The 18698-nt window shown below is 36.7% G+C and overlaps 1 protein-coding gene across 5 annotated transcripts in view; it reads right to left on the bottom strand.

Annotated features, from left to right (window-relative positions):
- Positions 1–18698, bottom strand: part of FCHSD2 (FCH and double SH3 domains 2) — a 244156-nt gene that overhangs the window by 202730 nt on the left and 22728 nt on the right. For all 5 annotated transcript variants that reach the window (XR_015142154.1, XM_086340652.1, XM_086340649.1 and 2 more), the window contains exon 3: positions 3949–3994. Coding sequence is in view for 4 of the 5 variants with exons in the window: in XM_086340652.1 (XP_086196778.1) it covers positions 3949–3994 (46 nt within the window). In the remaining variant the exon portion in view is untranslated. The remainder of the gene's footprint in view (positions 1–3948; positions 3995–18698) is intronic.

Genomic DNA, 18698 nt, shown 5'->3' on the forward strand with positions numbered 1-18698 from the left:
CTCCTGGATCTGTATGAGGAAAAAATGAAAACACTAATTTGAAAAGATATATGCATCTCAATGTTCACAGCAGCACCATTTACAACAGCCATGATAACATGGAAGCAACCCAAGTGCCCATCAAGGAACAACTGGGTTAAGAAGATATGAGATACACACATGTGGCACATGCACTGGAATATGAACTCAACCATAAAGAAGAATGAAATACCTCCATTTGCAGCACTGTAGACACACCTAGAGAACATAACGCTTCGTAAGTAAGTCACACAGAGAAAGAAAATACAGTATAATACCACTGATATGTGGAATCTAAAAATACAAATCAAGGTATAGGCAAAACAAAAAGAGACTCGAAGACATAGAAAACAAACTTGTGGTTACAAAAGGGAAGAGGAAAGGAGGAAGCAACAAGTTAGGGGTATAAAATTAACAAACCACTATACATAAGATAGATCAGCAATAAGGATTTACTGTACAGCACAGGGAATTATACCTAATTTCTTATAATAACGTATAATGGAATATAATATGCAAGAAACTCAATCACTATACTGTATGTACACTGGGAAACTAATAAAATATTGTAAATTGATTATACTTCAATGAAAAAATAAAAAATAAAATTTTAAAGTATATCCTGCATATAAATCCTCAATTATATGTGTGATCAGAGCTAAATAAGTTCTTAAAATTAAAACAAATAAACAAGCAAGATAATAAAACTAAATATAACAAAGTTTCTTAAAAAAATACTAAACTATAATAGCAAATCTACATGCCAAAGAATACTAATGTTTACTCAGATCTACCACTGTTTCTCCTAATAGTTCTTAAAACTTTAAAAATCAAACTATGTATATCAAGAATTTCGAGGAAAAAAATCTGTCTGCTTTTCTCCCAAAATTTATTTCTAATTATTGTTGCATAAGTTAAGGAGTTCAAAAGTAAAATAATTTTAAAACATAAGTATCAACATGAACACAGAAAATAATCCTCAACTTTTTCTCAAGATAGTTTTCTTTATTGCTCTACAGGACAAGGCTAGCAAAATAGAAAACTCCAAGTATATAGTCCAGTGTTTTAAATAACTTTACCAATGATTCTTTAAGAGCAATGGCCAGAAAGCTAACTGTACACAGCTAGATTAAGTTACATTTGAAACTTTTACTGTGAGCAAATTCACTAAAACAGAACCCTGCCACACACACAGGATAGTGGGTAGTATGCCCAACTCTTCATAAATTTCTTTCTTAAAAGAATAAAAATAGCAAAAAGTTGCACTTGAGGTGTGACTGTATGATACCACAGGCTTTTTGACAGGGTGTCCGTATTTGCTCTGTGTTTGTCCTCAGACAAGGAGCCGCCCTTAAAGCTCACAAACTTTTCCTGCTCTTTCTCTCCAGCCACAGTAACCTTTTGTATCCTTCCTTCACTACCAGCATTCTGCCAAAGACTACAGGAAGTATATTAATACACAGAACTCGCCTTTAGCAACTTCAGTTTGAGTATTCCAAATAATTTTACCAATACCTCAGTGGTTAGCTAACTGTAGTCAAAAGCCAGACTAAATTTTACCCTAATACTTAATGCTGTTTAATGACTCACATTGCTTCTGTGTTTTTAGAGATTCATTTGCTCTATTTGTATAAATAGATATGCCATACATCTATTATTTCTGGAGAATTACAAAATGAATTTCACAAACCGTGCTTAAAAATAAAACATTAATGTTCTTATAGGAAATTGAAAGTAGCAAGAAACCTGAAAAAATTTAGGGCTCAAATTCCTTCAAGTGTAAATAAGGATATACAGTATTGTTTTCTTTCTTTCTTCTAACATTCCCCTAAAAACATATTACAAGTTTAGTCTGTATGTACTTGCTGCTGCTGCTGCTGCTGCTGCTAAGTCACTTCAGTTGTGTCCAACTCTGTGCGACCCCATAGACAGCAGACCACCAGGCTCCCCCATCCCTGGGATTCTCCAGGCAAGAACACTGGAGTGGGTTGCATGTACTCAAGGTACTATTTTTAAAGTTGCTGTCATCTGATCAATCCCACTTAAATTCTTTTCCTTCATATTTTTTTTATTGGAACAGCTCATCTGTATGATCTCTAAATCTCACAAATAATACTCAAACTTTTTGGCGCATTAATTCTTTGTGTAGACGATGACAACATATACCATAAGTAATAACTTCTATGAATAACTTCATTCTTTTCAATTGACTATAATGCCACATCAGTTGTTTTGAAGAGAATTTTTTTTATTTTTTATTTTTAAATTTTATTATTATTCTTTTTGGCAGCACTTCACAGCCTATGGAATTTTAGTTCTCCAAACAGGAATCAAACCCTTGACAGAGTGCAGAGTCCTAACCACTGGACCACCAGGGAACTCCCTGAAGAGAACGAATTTAATACATTTAATTGGAAGTTAATATACAACCATAGAAGTTCTGTAAGTACTAGGACTTTTTTTCTTCTTCTTTTTTTGGCATGCATATCCACAAAAGCTGGAAGAGTGCTCAAAATATTTTCTCAACACATGAAAAGTGGTATATCTTTAAATAAACTAATTTTAAAATAATACTTTTATAAGAAAATTAGAGTAATTCCTTACAGAGCATAGATTCCCCATTCACCTACAGTTCAACTAAGGAAATTATCAATATTCATAAGACTTAGCTCCTGACAGAGATGAACCAAAATATTAAAATACTTAAAAGAATATTAAATACACTGCTATAAATGGATAACCAACAAAGACCTATTATATACCACATGGAAAAAAAGAATATTAAATACAAGAAAGAAACAAAAAACACAACTACCATATTTTAAAAGACTGCTTTAAAATTGGTAAAATTGATAAAGAAAACTAAAAATTCAAAGAAGTTGTTCACATAAATTATGATCCCATTTCTTAAATATATTTAAATAGTCTTGATTGTTTAGATGATGTACCAACAACAAATAGCCAAAACTATGGAATGTCCCAGAAAGGAAGTGTCATTATCAAATATTATCCATTAGATAGGTGGCAGCATAAACGTTCCACATACTTTCAATTTAACAACAAGCAGACTCTCTAAAGGAAATTTCCACAGCAAGAGATAAATGTTCTGATTTTCAGTAGATTTTTAAATGTGTATAAATGAAAGCTAAGAATACACCAACTTTGACATTTTAAAAAATTTAATAATTTAAACTGAAATGTGTAAGTTAAAATTAAAACATTCTCAGATGTTTAATTTTTAATTATGCCTTGCAAATGTTTTTAACATAACAAATATTCATTTTTTTAGCGCAAAAAAAACCCCAAAAAACAGAAAAGGCATGAAAACTGATCTTGAAAACTGATAAATGATAAAATGGTCTGCTATCACTGTTAAAGATTCAATCAGGCTAGAAAATTGGCAATATCAGGGATGTGCTCTAGTTTATCTGTAACAACAAACCATAAAACCTCATTAGGCTCAACATCACCTGTGCAGTATTTTTGTTAAAAATTTAACCTAAATCTAATCATGAAGAAAAAAACCTGGATTATTCAAAAAAGCTTTTTATGAGACAAGTAACCAGGTAAGTAAAACAGGTGAGAGAAATCAAATGGAGCAAACTTTCAGTTACAAAATAAATGAGTCGTAGGGATGAAATGTACGGTTGTGAATATATATACTTGTAAAATCTATTCACTATTATTTATACTTGTAAATACTTCAGAATATTGTGAATATTATTTTCTCCCAGAATGTTCATAAACTTCTTTGTAGTAAGAAGCAACTCAGTTCCTCATCTGAAGATTCAAATGGAGTAAAAGGAGGGAAAAAGTGAGAGAGCCAAAGAAGAGGAGAACGCAGGGATACCAATGCTTCTCTCCAACAACCATATCTGCCTGTAAGCCAAAGAAGGATGAGAGGATAGGGACCTCCTCTTGCCAGCTTACCTGTGCATACTCTCTTTCAATAGCAGCCTTCTTCTGACTGAATGTCCTAAAAACACAAATAAAAGTAAAAATTCGTTACCAAAAAAATAATAATAATTTTATGCAAAGTTATCAACATACCCTCAAACACTGTTTCATAAGCTGTGTTGAGGGAAGGCACAATATGTCAATGATCTATGTATCTAAGAATACCACTGACACCATAGACTGGAGTTAAGACAATCTTAGGACATTCAAATCCTAGCTCCACCACTTATTAGCTGTATGACCTTGGTCAAGTCACTTGATTTCTCTGTGCCTCAGGTTTCTATTTGGTAAAATGGGTATAGTAATAGTATCTACCTCATAGGGATAATGTAAAATTTAGTAAATGACAATATATAAAGTGCTCAAAATAGTGTCTAGCACAGAGTAAAAGACAGGTGTGGATATATTTGTGTGTGTGCACGTTAGCTACTGTCATCAGTATGGCTAGTGCATAGTAGGTATAAAAATGTTTACTGAATATAATAACATAGAGGGAACCACAGAAAACAAGGCAAAAATCAAGTTTTGATCAGCTTCTCAACATGAAATAGTCAAATAATTTCCTTCATTCTAGTCTTTTATAAGAGTCAACAAAGTACAAGGGGACCACATGTTATAGTATGATGAGAGCCTTTTTCACACATGTATTATATTTCATAGATTTTACAGTAAACAATTTTGACAAGTTCCTCTGTCCATGGGATTCTCCAGGCATGAATACTAGAGTGGGTTGCCATGCCCTTCTCCAAGGGATCTTCCCAACCCAGGAATCGAACCCACATCTCTTGCATCTCCTGGATTGGCAGGTAAATTCTTTACCACTAGCACCACCAGGGAAGCCCCATTTTATGATATTATTATTCATTTTTTAAGTAATTAGCAGTATTTCTTCTATCTTAACAGTACATGAAATACCAGTGGACCTTACAAACCACCGCTAGTGGTAAAGAATCTGCCTGCAATGCAGGAGACCCAGGTTCAATCCCTGGGTCAGGAAGATCCCCTGGAGAAGGGAATGGCTACCCATTCCAGTGTTCTTGCCTGGAGAATTCCATGGACAGAGAGGATCCTGGTGGGCTGCTACAGTCCATGGGGTTGCAAAGAGTCCAACTCGACTCAGCAACTTTTCACTTTCACTTTTTACAAACCACAGGCAAGGTAGAGTCAATGAAACATGATAACATTAACAATTTACCTTGAATATATTGAGTTTAACTGGAGGACGGCATGGCAACCCACTCCAGTATTCTTCCCTGGAGAATCCCATAGACAGAAGACCCTGGTGGGCTACAGTGCATTGGATCACAAAGAGTTGGACATGACTGAAGCAACTTAGCACACATGCATGTATATTGGGTTTAAAGGCTTTTCTCTGAGGTGTCAGGTATCTGTGTTCTTAAAAACACTTCAATAAGGCAGAGATATCAAAGTGAAAAGTGAAAAATATACAGAAAAGAGCTGGAATAGAAAAAAGGCAATAAAACAAAACTCATTTTAATAATTATTTAAATTTACCAACATAACTATTCATCTCATATAAAAACTGAAAGTATTTAAGATTTTGCTACATTTGTTTTGGATGAATAACTATTATTTAAATTTAAAAAGGAAGGAAATTCTGACATACACAACAACACAAATGAACTGTGAGATCTCTGAGATCATTATGCTGAGTGAAATAAATCAGTCACAAGAAGACAAATACTGTATGTTATCATTTATGTAAGATTTGACTTAGAGCAGTCAAAATCACATGGACACAAAGTAGAATGGTAGTTTCCAGGAGCTAAGAAGAGGGGATAAAGTAGTTATTACTTAAGAAGCACAGAGTTTCAGTTTTGCAAGATGCAAAGAGTCCTGAAGATGGATGGTCGTGGCAGTGGAACAAAATGAATGTACTTAACAGCACTAAACTCTACACTTATAAACAGTTAAGATAGCAAATTTTTTATGGATTTTACCATAGGGGAAACAGTGGAAACAGTGGCTGACTTTATTTTTTTGGGCTCCAAAATCATTGCTGATGGTGATTGCAGCCATGAAATTAAAAGATGCTTACTACTTGGAAGGAAAGTTATGACCAACCTAGACCGCATATTAAAAAGCAGAGACATTACTTTGCCAACAAAGGTCTGTCTAGTCAAGGCTATGGTTTTTCCAGTGGTCGTGTGTGGATGTGAGAGTTGGACTATAAAGAAAGCTGAGCACAGAAGAATTGATGCTTTTGAACTGTGGTGTTGGAGAAGACTCTTGAGAGTCCCCTGGACTGCAAGAAGATCCAACCAGTCCATCCTAAAGGAAATCAGTCCTGGGTGTTCATTGGAAGGACTGATGTTGAAGCTGAAGCTCCAATACTTTGGCCACCTTGTGCGGAGAGCTGACTCATTTGAAAAGACCCTGATGCTGGGAAAGATTGAGGGCAGGAGGAGGAGACGACAGAGGATGAGACGGTTGTTGGATGGCATCACTGACTCAATGGACATGAGTTTGGGTGGACTCCGGGAGTCGGTGATGGAGAGGGAGGCCTGGCATGCTGCGGTTCATGGGGTCACAGATAATCAGACATGACTGAATGACTGAACTGAACTGAACCGATAGCAAGAGAATAGAGCAAAAAATCTTCTGATAATCTTCATATAAGACGTAAAGGCATTTGTTAATAGTCAACATCAGTTTCTCATAAAATCTCTTTTAAAATATTAATGGCTGCTATTACTAAAAGATGAACAAAAACAAGTGCCAACAAGGACCTAGAGAACTGAAAACTCTCATACAGTGCTTACAGCAATGTAACATGGTACACCTGTTTTAGAAAATAGTCTGTTAAGTGAGGAGGTCTTAGGAGGCCTCCAGATCTGCAATTGGTATCAGGAGTGAGAGTTGTCTGGGGACTCCCTAACTCTGTAATTCATCACCAGGATAAGCAGAACACCTAAGAACATTCAATTTATTAATGGTGGTAGTAGAGATGGGACATCAAAACCATAATGATGAATATTAAAAATAAACACACCCACCACAATGGCTAAAATTAAAAAGACTGATAAGTATCACAAAACACAATGAAACTCTACATGTTGTTTGTGGGAATATAAAATGGTACAACCATTTTGAGGGAAAAGAAAAAAATATATTCTTACGTAACTAAACATCCATCTTGACATATTTCTAATGCTAGAAATTTACCAAGAGAAATGATAACAAATGTCCACAAAAACACTTAACAAAAATATTTATAGCACTTTTATTCATAAATAGCCCTAAACAGGAAATTATACCAGTGGGACAGTAGGCCAACAAACAGTGATACATTCTTACAGTGGAATAAAACTGAGCAAGAAAAACAAATGAACTGTAAGATGATCACCACATTTCTACTACTCTGAGTTAGTTGACCTCTTACTTTACAAATAACAAAGTTGAACAATAACATCAGAATAAAAAATCATTCATTAGCACAGATAGCAAACTGGGGTAAGGGAACTACTAGTTATTTATCAGGACACTGGTGACTCTTTCATAAAGAAAACTTTACAGTTTTGTCCTGGAATATAGCACCTGTTTTTAGAGATATTATTACCAAAAATATGGCAATAGCATTAAAATGATGACATGAGAATACAAAAAAAAAAGTTTATTTTGAACAAGGCAAGTAGAATGAACAACTGAAGTTATACAAATCTGACAGAGAGAAAATTATTTTGCTCCTAATAAAAAATATTAATTCACCAACAACATTCATTGAGCATCTTCTGAATTTCAGGTATTCTACTAAATATGCACTGGGTGTGTAAAAATGAATGAGACATGGACTCTGCTCTCAAGGTATTTATTAGTATAAGATAAACAAATGATGCCAAGATCCACAAATACTATAGGCATAGAGTGAAAAGTAGAAAGCATTTTTATTTCTTATTAATTAGGTAACCTTGGGCAAGTTAATTTTCCTGATCATGTTTCAGTTTCCTATCATGAAATAGGAATAAAAAGAACATCTATCTCATATAGGATTATTATGAGGATTAAATGAGTACATATTGGTAAAGCACTTAGACTTGGTACACAGCAAACACTAGAAAAGTATTTACTAAGTGAAAATATCACACCCACAGTTTATAATTATGAAATTTAATCCAGTTAAAATATTAAATATGCAAAGCACTACCAAAAAATATATTTAAAGTACTTCTGGTCTTAAATAATAAAGTCAGAATCTCCCTTCTCCTCTCAGAAATTACCCCAAAGCAACAAATAGAATAAAAAACAAAATGCAAACATGACCTCCAATAAAACTAGGAAACATGAAATGTAAGTGGAAGAGAGGCCTGAGGAGAGACAATTAAATCGGAGAAAGAGGGTAAAATATAAGGCATGAGGTTACAAAACTCAAAAAGATGTGGGGAGTACATTTCTTCAACTGCACTTACTGAGGTATAAAATTTAAACCACATTCCCAACAACAAGAACAAGGGACATAGGCTGGTGGAGGAAGCTTTGCTGTTTAGTTTGAAGAAATAGAGGAGAAAGTATTAAATTAGAAATCACACAAACAATTTACACTGGTAGAAATTAGATTGCTGGTGTAGTAGAAAAAAAATATGAGAGAGCCTGTACTATGCATGGTCCTGCAGTAGCCAACCTTCTCCGGCTGAGGAGAAATAAAACAACTCATACACTCAATCCTGGTACAACAAAAATGACTGTAAATGTGAAAGACTGTAACTTCCCTAAAAAGTTGGTATTCTAAAAAGTTTGGTATCCTAGAAAGTTGTACAAGAAAAACCCTGTTCATTCAAAAATAACCCCAAAGGGAGCAAGAATAGATCTATGCAAATACAAAATTTTAAGAAGAAAAAAAGGCACAAGAAAAAGAGAGTAGCTGAGAAACATTCATGAGAAAAGTGCTGCCAGAGAGCAGATGAATTTTTAAAACTTAAAAAACAAACAAAAAACCCCAGTGAGGCAAACACTGCTTCCAGATATGCTTATAGAGTGTCAAAAAGTCACAAGAGAGAAGCAGTGGTGAGAGTGGGCTGCCAGGCTTGTCCCTTTAGGAGGAAAGCTTTTTAGCCTTTCACCACTGAGTATAATGTTACTTGTGGGTTTTTCATATGTGCCCTTTATCATATTAAGGAAGCTTCCTTCAATTCCTAGTTTACTGAGTGTTTTTACCATGAAAGGGTACTGAATTTTGTCAAATGCTTTTTCTGCCTCTACTGAAATGTTCATGTGTTTTTTTTTCTCCTTTCATTCTATTCCTTGATTTTTTTATGTTGAACTTTTGCATTCCTGAATCAATTTTTCTTTGTCATAGTGTATAACCCTTCTAATGTGTTGTTGGACTCAGTTTGCTAGTATTTGTTAAGGATTTTTAAGTCAATGTTCATATGGGATACTGATCTGTAGTTTTTTGTGGTATCTTTGCCTGACTGGTTATCAAGGTAATAAGGACATCATAGAGTTAGGCGTGTTCCCTCATTTTCTGTTTTTTTGAAGATTCTGAAAAGGACTGATGTTCTTTAACCAGTTCTTCTTTAACCATAAGGTAAAATTCAAGCATGAATTTTAGTCCTCTCACTCACATCAGAACAGAGTACTAGAAAAACCTAATGATACCAAAAATTGAATGTAAATACCTTCCTAAGGCCCACTGACTAATACCATCACATTAGTATTGGTTAAGATTTCAGCAAGTGCTCTAACAGTGACAAGGGGGATATATGGATACATAAGAGCTGGTTCACTTCATGGTACAGCAGAAACTAACATAAGATTGTGAAGCAACTATAGCCAAATTTAGAAAAGTGTATTGACAGAATTTGTTGAGATAAAAGTAAAGATATTACATGTGAGCCTCGCTCCGAAGAAGAGGGACAAGATTCCTCCCCATCGGTTACAGCTTCCTCGGGAAACTGAAATATGAGTGATGTACGCAGAGTCCTCATACCATGCAGTGGTCCCATAGTGAAACCCACTCATTAAGACTTGCTCTCACCTGGGGTGGAGGGTGGACAGGTCATGAAGAATTGGCCATTCAGTGATCTGAATATCCACAGTGGTCTCAGACTAACAAAGGAGAAACTGAGCCACTTAAGAGGGCTGAAATGACTCGAGGGTGACTCCTAGAGGAGTTAAACTCACAAGTAGCACACTGATTTTTGTTTGAAACATTATTAGTTTTTTTTTTTTTTTTTTTTCTCTAATTTTATTTTATTTTTAAACTTTACATAATTGTATTAGTTTTGCCAAATATCAAAATGAATCCGCCACAGGTATACATGTGTTCCCCATCCCGACCCTCCTCCCTCCTCCCTCCCCATACCATCCCTCTGGGCCATCCCAGTGCACCAGCCCCAAGCATCCAGCATCATGCATCGAACCTGGACTGGCAACATTATTAGTTTTAAATCTGTTTTCCAGATATAAGGAAATCCCTCCCCTCAAGCTAATTATGACTTACAGAAATTTGGCAACTATACCTTTGTAAGCAGAACTGAAACATTTATCTTTTTTCTCTACCTGATCCTCCCAGAAGCTGAAAACGCTCAAGTTACCAGCAGTTTTATCAGATAAATTAGGAAGGCCATCTCCTAACAGGGGCAGGAATCTCAAGGTATTTCAGTTCAGTTCAGTCGCTCGGTCATGTCTGACTCTCTGCGACCCCATGAATCGCAGCACGCCAGGCCTCCCTGTCCATCACCAACTCCTGGAGTCTACCCAAACTCATGTCCATCAAGTCGGTGATGCCATCCAGCTATCTCATCCTCTGTCCTCCCCTTCTCCTCCTGCCTCTAATCCATCCCAGCATTAGGGTCTTTTCCAATGAGTCAACTCTTTGCATGAGGTGGCCAAAGTATTGGAGTTTCAGCTTCAACATCAGTCCTTCCAATGAACACGCAGGACTGATCTTCTTTAGGATGGACTGGTTGGACCTCCTTGCAGTCCAAGGGACTCTCAAGAGTCTTCTCCAACACCACAGTTCAAAAGCATCAATTCTTCGGCACTCAGCTTTCTTCACAGCTTTCTCACATCCGTACATGACTACTGGAAAAACCATAGCCTTGACTAGATGGACCTTTGTTGGCAAAGTAATGTCTCTGCTTTTAAATATGCTATCTAGGTTGGTCATAACTTTCCTTCCAAGGAGTAAGTGTCTTTTAATTTCATGGCTGCAGTGACCATCTGCAGTGATTTCGGAGCCCAAAAAAATAAGATCTGACACTGTTTCCACTGTTTCCCCATCTATTTCCCATGAAGTGATGGAACCAGATGCCAAGATCTTAGTTTTCTGAATGTTGAGCTTTAAGCCAACTTTTTCACTCTCCTCCTTCACTTTCATCAAGAGGCTTTTTAGTTCCTCTTCACTTTCTGCCATAAGGGTGGTATCGTCTGCATATCTGAGGTTATTGATATTTCTCCCGGCAATCTTGATTCCAGCTTGTGCTTCTTCCAGTCCAGCGTTTCTCATGATGTACTCTGCACAGAAGTTAAATAAGCAGGGTGACAATATACAGCCTTGACGTACTCCTTTTCCTATTTGGAATCAGTCTGTTTTTCCAGCAGGTCCAGTTCTAACTGTTGCTCCCTGACCTGCATACAGGTTTCTCAAGAGACAGGTCAGATGGTCTGGTATTGCCATCTCTTTAAGAATTTTCCACAGTTTATTGTGATCCACACGCACTTGGGGGACTTCAAAAAGGGAGGAATTCACCTAGATCTGAAGGTGAAATATGTGACAGGCCTTTGGCATGGCTTTCCTGGATCTAAGTGGCCAGAAAAGCTGGCTTCTTTTACTTTTAAAAAGTTTAATCTGAAATTCCTTATAAAAAGTTCCAGCAAAGCCAATTTTTAAAAACCCCATGTGATCAATTATATAAATCATCAGGCCAAGTTTATTGAAACCAGATTTATTTTGCAAATAAATTAGTCTTAATTTGGCTATATTCAGTAGAAACGAGGGTAATTTTGAGAGAGAAAAGTATTATGTTTCAGTGGATATTAAACTCTAGGTTTGTTAATTGAGGTCTGTATTTACTACCTAAGACTTACTTCTCAGACAGCTCCTTGCTGTTATGTTTTATTATTGTAAAAAATAAAGTCAATTAAAAGTTTAATTGAATTATTAAAATTTTGTTTGTTTCTAAAGCTTATCTAAATAATCTTTGGATGAAAATCAGATGCCCATGACCTGAAACCAGGGTATTGTGTATACTAGAAGAGACATAATTTAAAGAGCAATCTCTCACCTAGATGGAGGACACATCAAATACTCTTAACTACCTCCTGCACAGCAAAACTGAAGGGAACAGACTCTTGAATTAATATTTACACTTAGAACAAGTCCCTGCATGGATTGGCCTATAGAGAGGGTAGCTGACCTTAAAACAAGGCCCAAACAGAGAAGACACTACCAAGCCAGGATGAGAAGATGACAACATCTGAAGTAGACAGGTGATCCAAGATGCAAGACCAGGCCTGTATACCAATTACTTTGATAACTGCTCACATCTCTGCTTGCTAACTAAATGCATTTCACAACCTTATACACAGTTAAAGTTAATCTAATTGTTAGCTTTATGGTCAATTACCTGTATCCAGTACTTTCGGGCTACCCTGGTGGATTTCTCCACTCCAAGGCTCTAACTGAATAGCCCTTAGGAAATTTGCTCTAGAAAAAAGATATAATTCTGTTCAGGCAACTAGCCGATGTTATTAGGTGGGATACCCTCACCTGGCCAATTAATAATACCTGCTGTGTATGACCCTGGCCATAAACACAAATTTGTTTTCAGGGTCACTCAAACTCAATCAGAACAACAAGCAAAATTTCAGCCAAAGAATATAACCTCCCTCAATTGTGGAATGGATTTATGTGGTTAACACCAGGCTGCAGTCATTTAGATTTAAGATTCCCCTCATGTTGGGAATCAAGAAACCATATTAATAATACTAGGAAATTGGGCTGGGTGCCTATGAATAATACCAAAATATAATCTCCCCAAAGATAAGGATTGGTACAGAACAGGCTAAGTAAAATGATCTGAGAATACACTAGGCAACACCTAGCAGAAGTTCTTGGCTTAAATTCTTATGACCTTACTAACACTACTAGCTATATTATTTGTATTTTGCCTGTTTTGCAAAATTATTCTTTCTTGCATTACCAAATGTGTGCATGAGCCTCTGATAAAATGACTACTAGGTGACTTGAAGCAGCTGACTAAATAGTTCTATATAAGGTCAATGATTGTAACAGTTTACATATGGGAAGAAGCAACAGAGGGAATCATTTCCTGGACCATACCAGGTGGTGTGACAGGTGGTCCAGAGACTTCAGCTACTATTAACAGGACCTAGTCCAGTAAATGCAGAAGGCGATGGCACCCCACTCCAGTACTCTTGCCTGGAAAATCCCACGGATGGAGGAGCCTGGTAGGCTGCAGTCCATGGGGTCGCTGGGAGTCGGACGCGACTGAGCGACTTCACTTTCACTTTTCACTTTCATGCATTGGAGAAGGAAATGGCAACCCACTCCAGTGTTCTTGCCTGGAGAATCCCAGGGACGGGGGAGCCTGGTGTGGGCTGCCGTCTATGGGGTCGCACAGAGTTGGACACGACTGAAGTGACTTAGCAGCAGCAGCAGCAGTCCAGTAAAAGCGCATTTTGTGACTATCAACAAAATCCCTGCCTGACCTAGGAATGAGCATTCCTAGCACCATGGGACAAAACAGAAATGGTCATGAAGTGCCTCCCAAACCAAAGTAGAATTTAGGACAATGAGGGGACTGAGCTAACCAAAAATTGTCCCTTACCATCTGCCTCTACAAGGATTAGGTCACTGCCAACGCAGCTGCTAAACTTCAAACAGCCTGAAAGGAGTGTGAACTCCTGAAAGGAGTTCAAGGTGGAGATAAGGAATCAGGCACTCTGTTCTCTGGAAAAAACTGGCAGAACAGGACTTCTAAAGTCCTATTAGTTAGATATCTTCAGGAGAAGATTTTATGAGCCCGATTTCTTACATTTTCTCCCATCTAGAAAAGCACTAAAATCATTAACAGAGACATCTGCTTCTTGTGACTAGTAGCAACCTTCTTGTGACTAGCAGCAACCTTCTACCAAAATGTATGCTTAATTGCACATATCGCCCTTCACCAAAATCACATATAGCTGATCTTTCCTCTTACCTCCTCAGAGCGGTTCCTTGGGGCTATCTGAGAGGCTATCTTCCAAACTATAATCCTCATTTTTCCCCCAAACTGTACTTCTAACAAGTTCCTAGTTGGTACAGATACTACTAATCTAGGAAACACACTTTGAGAATCAGAGAATTAAAATTATAAAACTACTCATCCTTCCTTGTTTCACCAAAAACAAAATAATTAAGTCATTATAGATATAGTTTTAAAAATCATGTACACATGAAAGGAAGAAAAACAATAACAAAGGAGACCAGCACCTTCTTACTAATCTAACAAGGTTTTGTTAAAAGTAAAATAAACTTGAAAAGTCACACATTATTTCGCTGACATGTTCTCTTTTTTCGCCCGCACCATGTGGCATGTGGGATCTCAATTCCCCGACCAGGGACTGAACCTGCATCCTTTGCAGTAAAAGCATAGCGTCTTAACCACTGGACTGCCAGGGAAGTCCTTTGTTGACATTTTCAACCTACAAATAATCTATTCAGGACTGACTGTCCAACTGATAATTCTAAACATCTTAGAAATCCACCTCTCCTATAGCATCTCTTAGCCAAGGGAATATTTCCTGGAATGCCTAAGGTCAGGAAGAAGATCTGAAATGTGTATTAGGCAACTCCTATAACACCAGTTCTCATCTTTATTCACAAATATGAATAATCTGTGATGCCTTTAAATACATATATGCCCAGATCTCTCCCCCAAATCAACCAACTGTGATTCTTAAGAGTATGTGTGTTAGTTGCTCAGTTGTGTCTGACTCTCTGCAATCCCGTGGACTGTGGCTCGCCAGGCCCCTCCATCCATGGGACCCTCCAGGCAAGAAAACTAGAGTGGGTCACCATTTCCTATTCCATCTTAAGAGTAGGGCCAATCATTTGTAACGTACACAGGTGATTCTTCCTTATACAATGCATTGTTAGCACCTATATCTGAATAACCTATGTTTGATTCAGAGAATTCAAAACTATTTCAAAGAAGGCAATGTCATCAAATTGTGATGGCAATATTCAAAAATCTGGAAAAACTCTATGATCTTCCTCATCACATAACTATTTTTCCTCCTTTCCCTGCCCCCTACTTCCAAACACAAGAGCTGGAGAACATAACTTCTCAGAGTGATTAAATGCAGCCTAAAATAGAGCTGCTTTTTCTCTAGTTACATGTGTTGATCAACTGACATATTAATTGGGCATCTTTAAATTTCTTTGCCTTTAAGCTGTTGATGTACTTTGTCTCTTTATGTATAAATAAAGAGAACTAACGTCAAAATTAGTTACCTGAAAACAGATAATTTTATCACAAAGAAATGGAAACCAAGCTTGTCATGAATAGGCCCTAAGGGGAAAAAAAAGGACTTCCTTGGTGGTCCAGTGGCTAAAACTCCAAGCTCCCAATGCAAGGGTCTGGGGTTCGATTCCTGGTTAGGGAACTAGAGCCCATATGCTGCAACCAAGATCCGGTGAAGCCTAATAAATAAGTTTAAAAAAAAAAAATAGGCCCTAAGATGAGACAGTCACAAGAATTCTTCCAATGCATTTTATCATAACATCCTTTAAATAGCATCAGTTCAGTTCAGTAAAAGTTGCATGATAACAGATTACTATGTCCTCTCATTTTTCAAAATGTTGATCTCATGGCACATGTGCACACTCACACAAAAGACCTGAATGAAAGTATTAAAAAATCCCACCTAAAACTGCATTTTTAAGTTAGAAAAAAAAAGTTACCATTCATTAAGATTTATCAATATTAACCAAGTTGCCAAATCATTTTGTCAGGAGATCCATAATCAAGTTCACCATTGAATACCATGACTCTAAATGTTTCCATTTATGATATATCGTGTTTAAGATCCAATTTAAGATGCCAAGTCTTCTTTGCCAGGAAAAGAGTGGGAAACATTCATTAGTCAGATAATCTTTTATTGAAATGGAACACACATTCTTTTGAGATCATGGCAAAGAACAAATATCAAACAATTTAATTAAATGAAAATTTTTATTTCTAAAGGATGCAAATTAAAGCAAACAATCTCCTACTATTTGTCTTTAAATATCATTAGTGCAAGATATATCTTATTCCTCACACTTGAATTACACTGTACATTTAAAAGATAGTACATCATAAATTTTTCACAGCTTTCAGCCTGACAGTTACTCATAAAATTAAACAGTGACGTCTTTTTCCTCGCTTTCTCCTTCCTTAAAACAACACTGATATATAACATATAGGAGGTGTGAAGACTTAAATTTTAGTACATGTGCTAATATATCAAGACTAGACCAAATGTCAAAAGATGCTATATTAACAAAATAGGCCATCGTCAAAGCCATTTTTTAAGCCTTAACAAAGTTTTACAATTTGCTACTATTATTCTTCTATATTTTTTATAAAGTATGAAATGAAACTTTGAAAATATGATTATTTTCCTAAAAGTAAATATACAACCATTCTTTCCTCAGGAAAGTATTTGTCCTCATGCATATAAAATGAAACAATGTAATTGGCTAATAAGCACCTATTTCCTAAATAAAAAGCATTTCAATACTTTCATAACATTAGCTTCAAACATTTAAATAGCAATCTTTTATTAAAGTGAATTTACTAATATAAAGTATCATGAGAATATACACATTTCTACCACCCAGTATGAGCTGATTCTAAGCTATTTGTGGAATATATTTTATTTTAGGTACATTGGCAGAAGGTTAAAAATAAACATCATTAGGTGGCCAGAAAAAATCTTGGTATATAGCAGGACTTTAGCTCTATTCAGAAATGGTATCCTTCACCCTGTGACCACAAAACATCCTGGTCTTAACTTATAAAACAACCCAAAAAAAGGGCATTTTTGACTATGGAAGTATTTCAAAATATAACCTAACCTAGATATCATTATTGGAAGAGCCAAGAGATCTTTAAAACTCCATTTTTTCACGTAGTACTTCTACAATCCTGGATCAGAAAAACCATGAAATTCCACCCAGTGGACCTTCTTCCATCCTGTACTAATTAGCCAGACTGAAAGATTTGCAAGGCACTGAATCTTACACTTCTTCTTTGGTATCTATTCTAAGTAGTAACTCTTGAAACAAAGACACTCCCTCCCAAATATCTAGACATGTAGGCACTAAAAATGCTGTGCCCCATTTATTTAAAATAATCCTGAAAGATGTCTGCCTTCTACTTTTAAGAGAACTGAGTACAACTATCAAAACTAGGGAAACCATGTTCCTATATTCACTGGATTTCTGCCCAAATCTAATAAAGACTGAGAAAATATCTACATAGGTGCTGTCACTGCTCGGAAACAGTATGAAATTTCACTTGATTTCAAACAATATATACCAGTGATTTTCAATGAAACACAGAACTTAAATTTTAAAATCAGGCATACACACAGGTTCAAAGCCAAATATTTCATCACTCAGTACTCTGATCTTGGGCAAGTCACTTAACCAATCTGACACTCAGTCTCCTTCTCTATAAACTGGGGGTGATGATGATGACAACAATGATGACAGAATTTATTGTTGCTGGGAGGCTCTGAGATATAACTAATGTACAATCTCACACGCTAGTAAAGTCATGCTCAAAATTCTCCAAGCCAGGCTTCAGCAATACGTGAACCGTGAACTTCCTGATGTTCAAGCTGGTTTTAGAAAAGGCAGAGGAACCAGAGATCAAATTGCCAACATCCGCTGGATCACCAAAAAAACAAGACAGTTCCAGAAAAACATCTATTTCTGCTTTCTTGACTATGCCAAAGCCTTTGACTGTGTGGATCACCACAAACTGTGGAAAATTCTGAAAGAGATGGGCATACCAGACCACCTGACCTGCCTCTTGAGAAATACGTATGCAGGTCAGGAAGCAACAGTTAGAACTGGACATGGAACAACACACTGGTTCCAAACTGGGAGAGGAGTACGTCAAGGCTATATATATATATTGTCACCCTGCTTACTTAACTTATATGCAGAGTACATCATGAGAAACGCTGGACTGGGGTGAGGCACAAGCTGGAATCAAGATTGCCGGGAGAAATATCAATAACCTCAGATACGCAGATGACACGGCCCTTATGGCAGAAAGCGAAGAAGAACTCAAGAGCCTCTTGATGAAAGTGAAAAAGGAGAGTGAAAAAGTTGGCTTAAAGCTCAACATTCAGAAAACGAAAATCATGGCATCCAGTCCCATCACTTCATGGCAAATAGATGGGAAACAGTGGAAACAGTGGCTGTCTTTATTTTTGGGGGCTCCAAAATCACTGCAGATGGTGACTACAACCATGAAATTAAAAGACGCTTACTCCTTGGAAGGAAAGTTATGACCAACCTAGACAGCAGAGACACTACTTTGCCAACAAAGGTCTGTCTCGTCAAGGCTACGGTTTTTCCAGTAGTCATGTATGGATGTGAGAGTTGGACTATTAAGAAGGCTGAGCACAGAAGAATTGATGCTTTTGAACTGTGGTGTTGGAGAAGACTCTTGAGAGTCCCTTGGACCGCAAGGAGGTCC

This window comes from Bos grunniens, chromosome 15 (genome assembly GCF_055505025.1).
Source record: "Bos grunniens cultivar Pamir isolate PY7600 chromosome 15, Bosgru_T2T1.0, whole genome shotgun sequence".
Classification (NCBI taxonomy): Eukaryota; Metazoa; Chordata; class Mammalia; order Artiodactyla; family Bovidae; genus Bos; species Bos grunniens.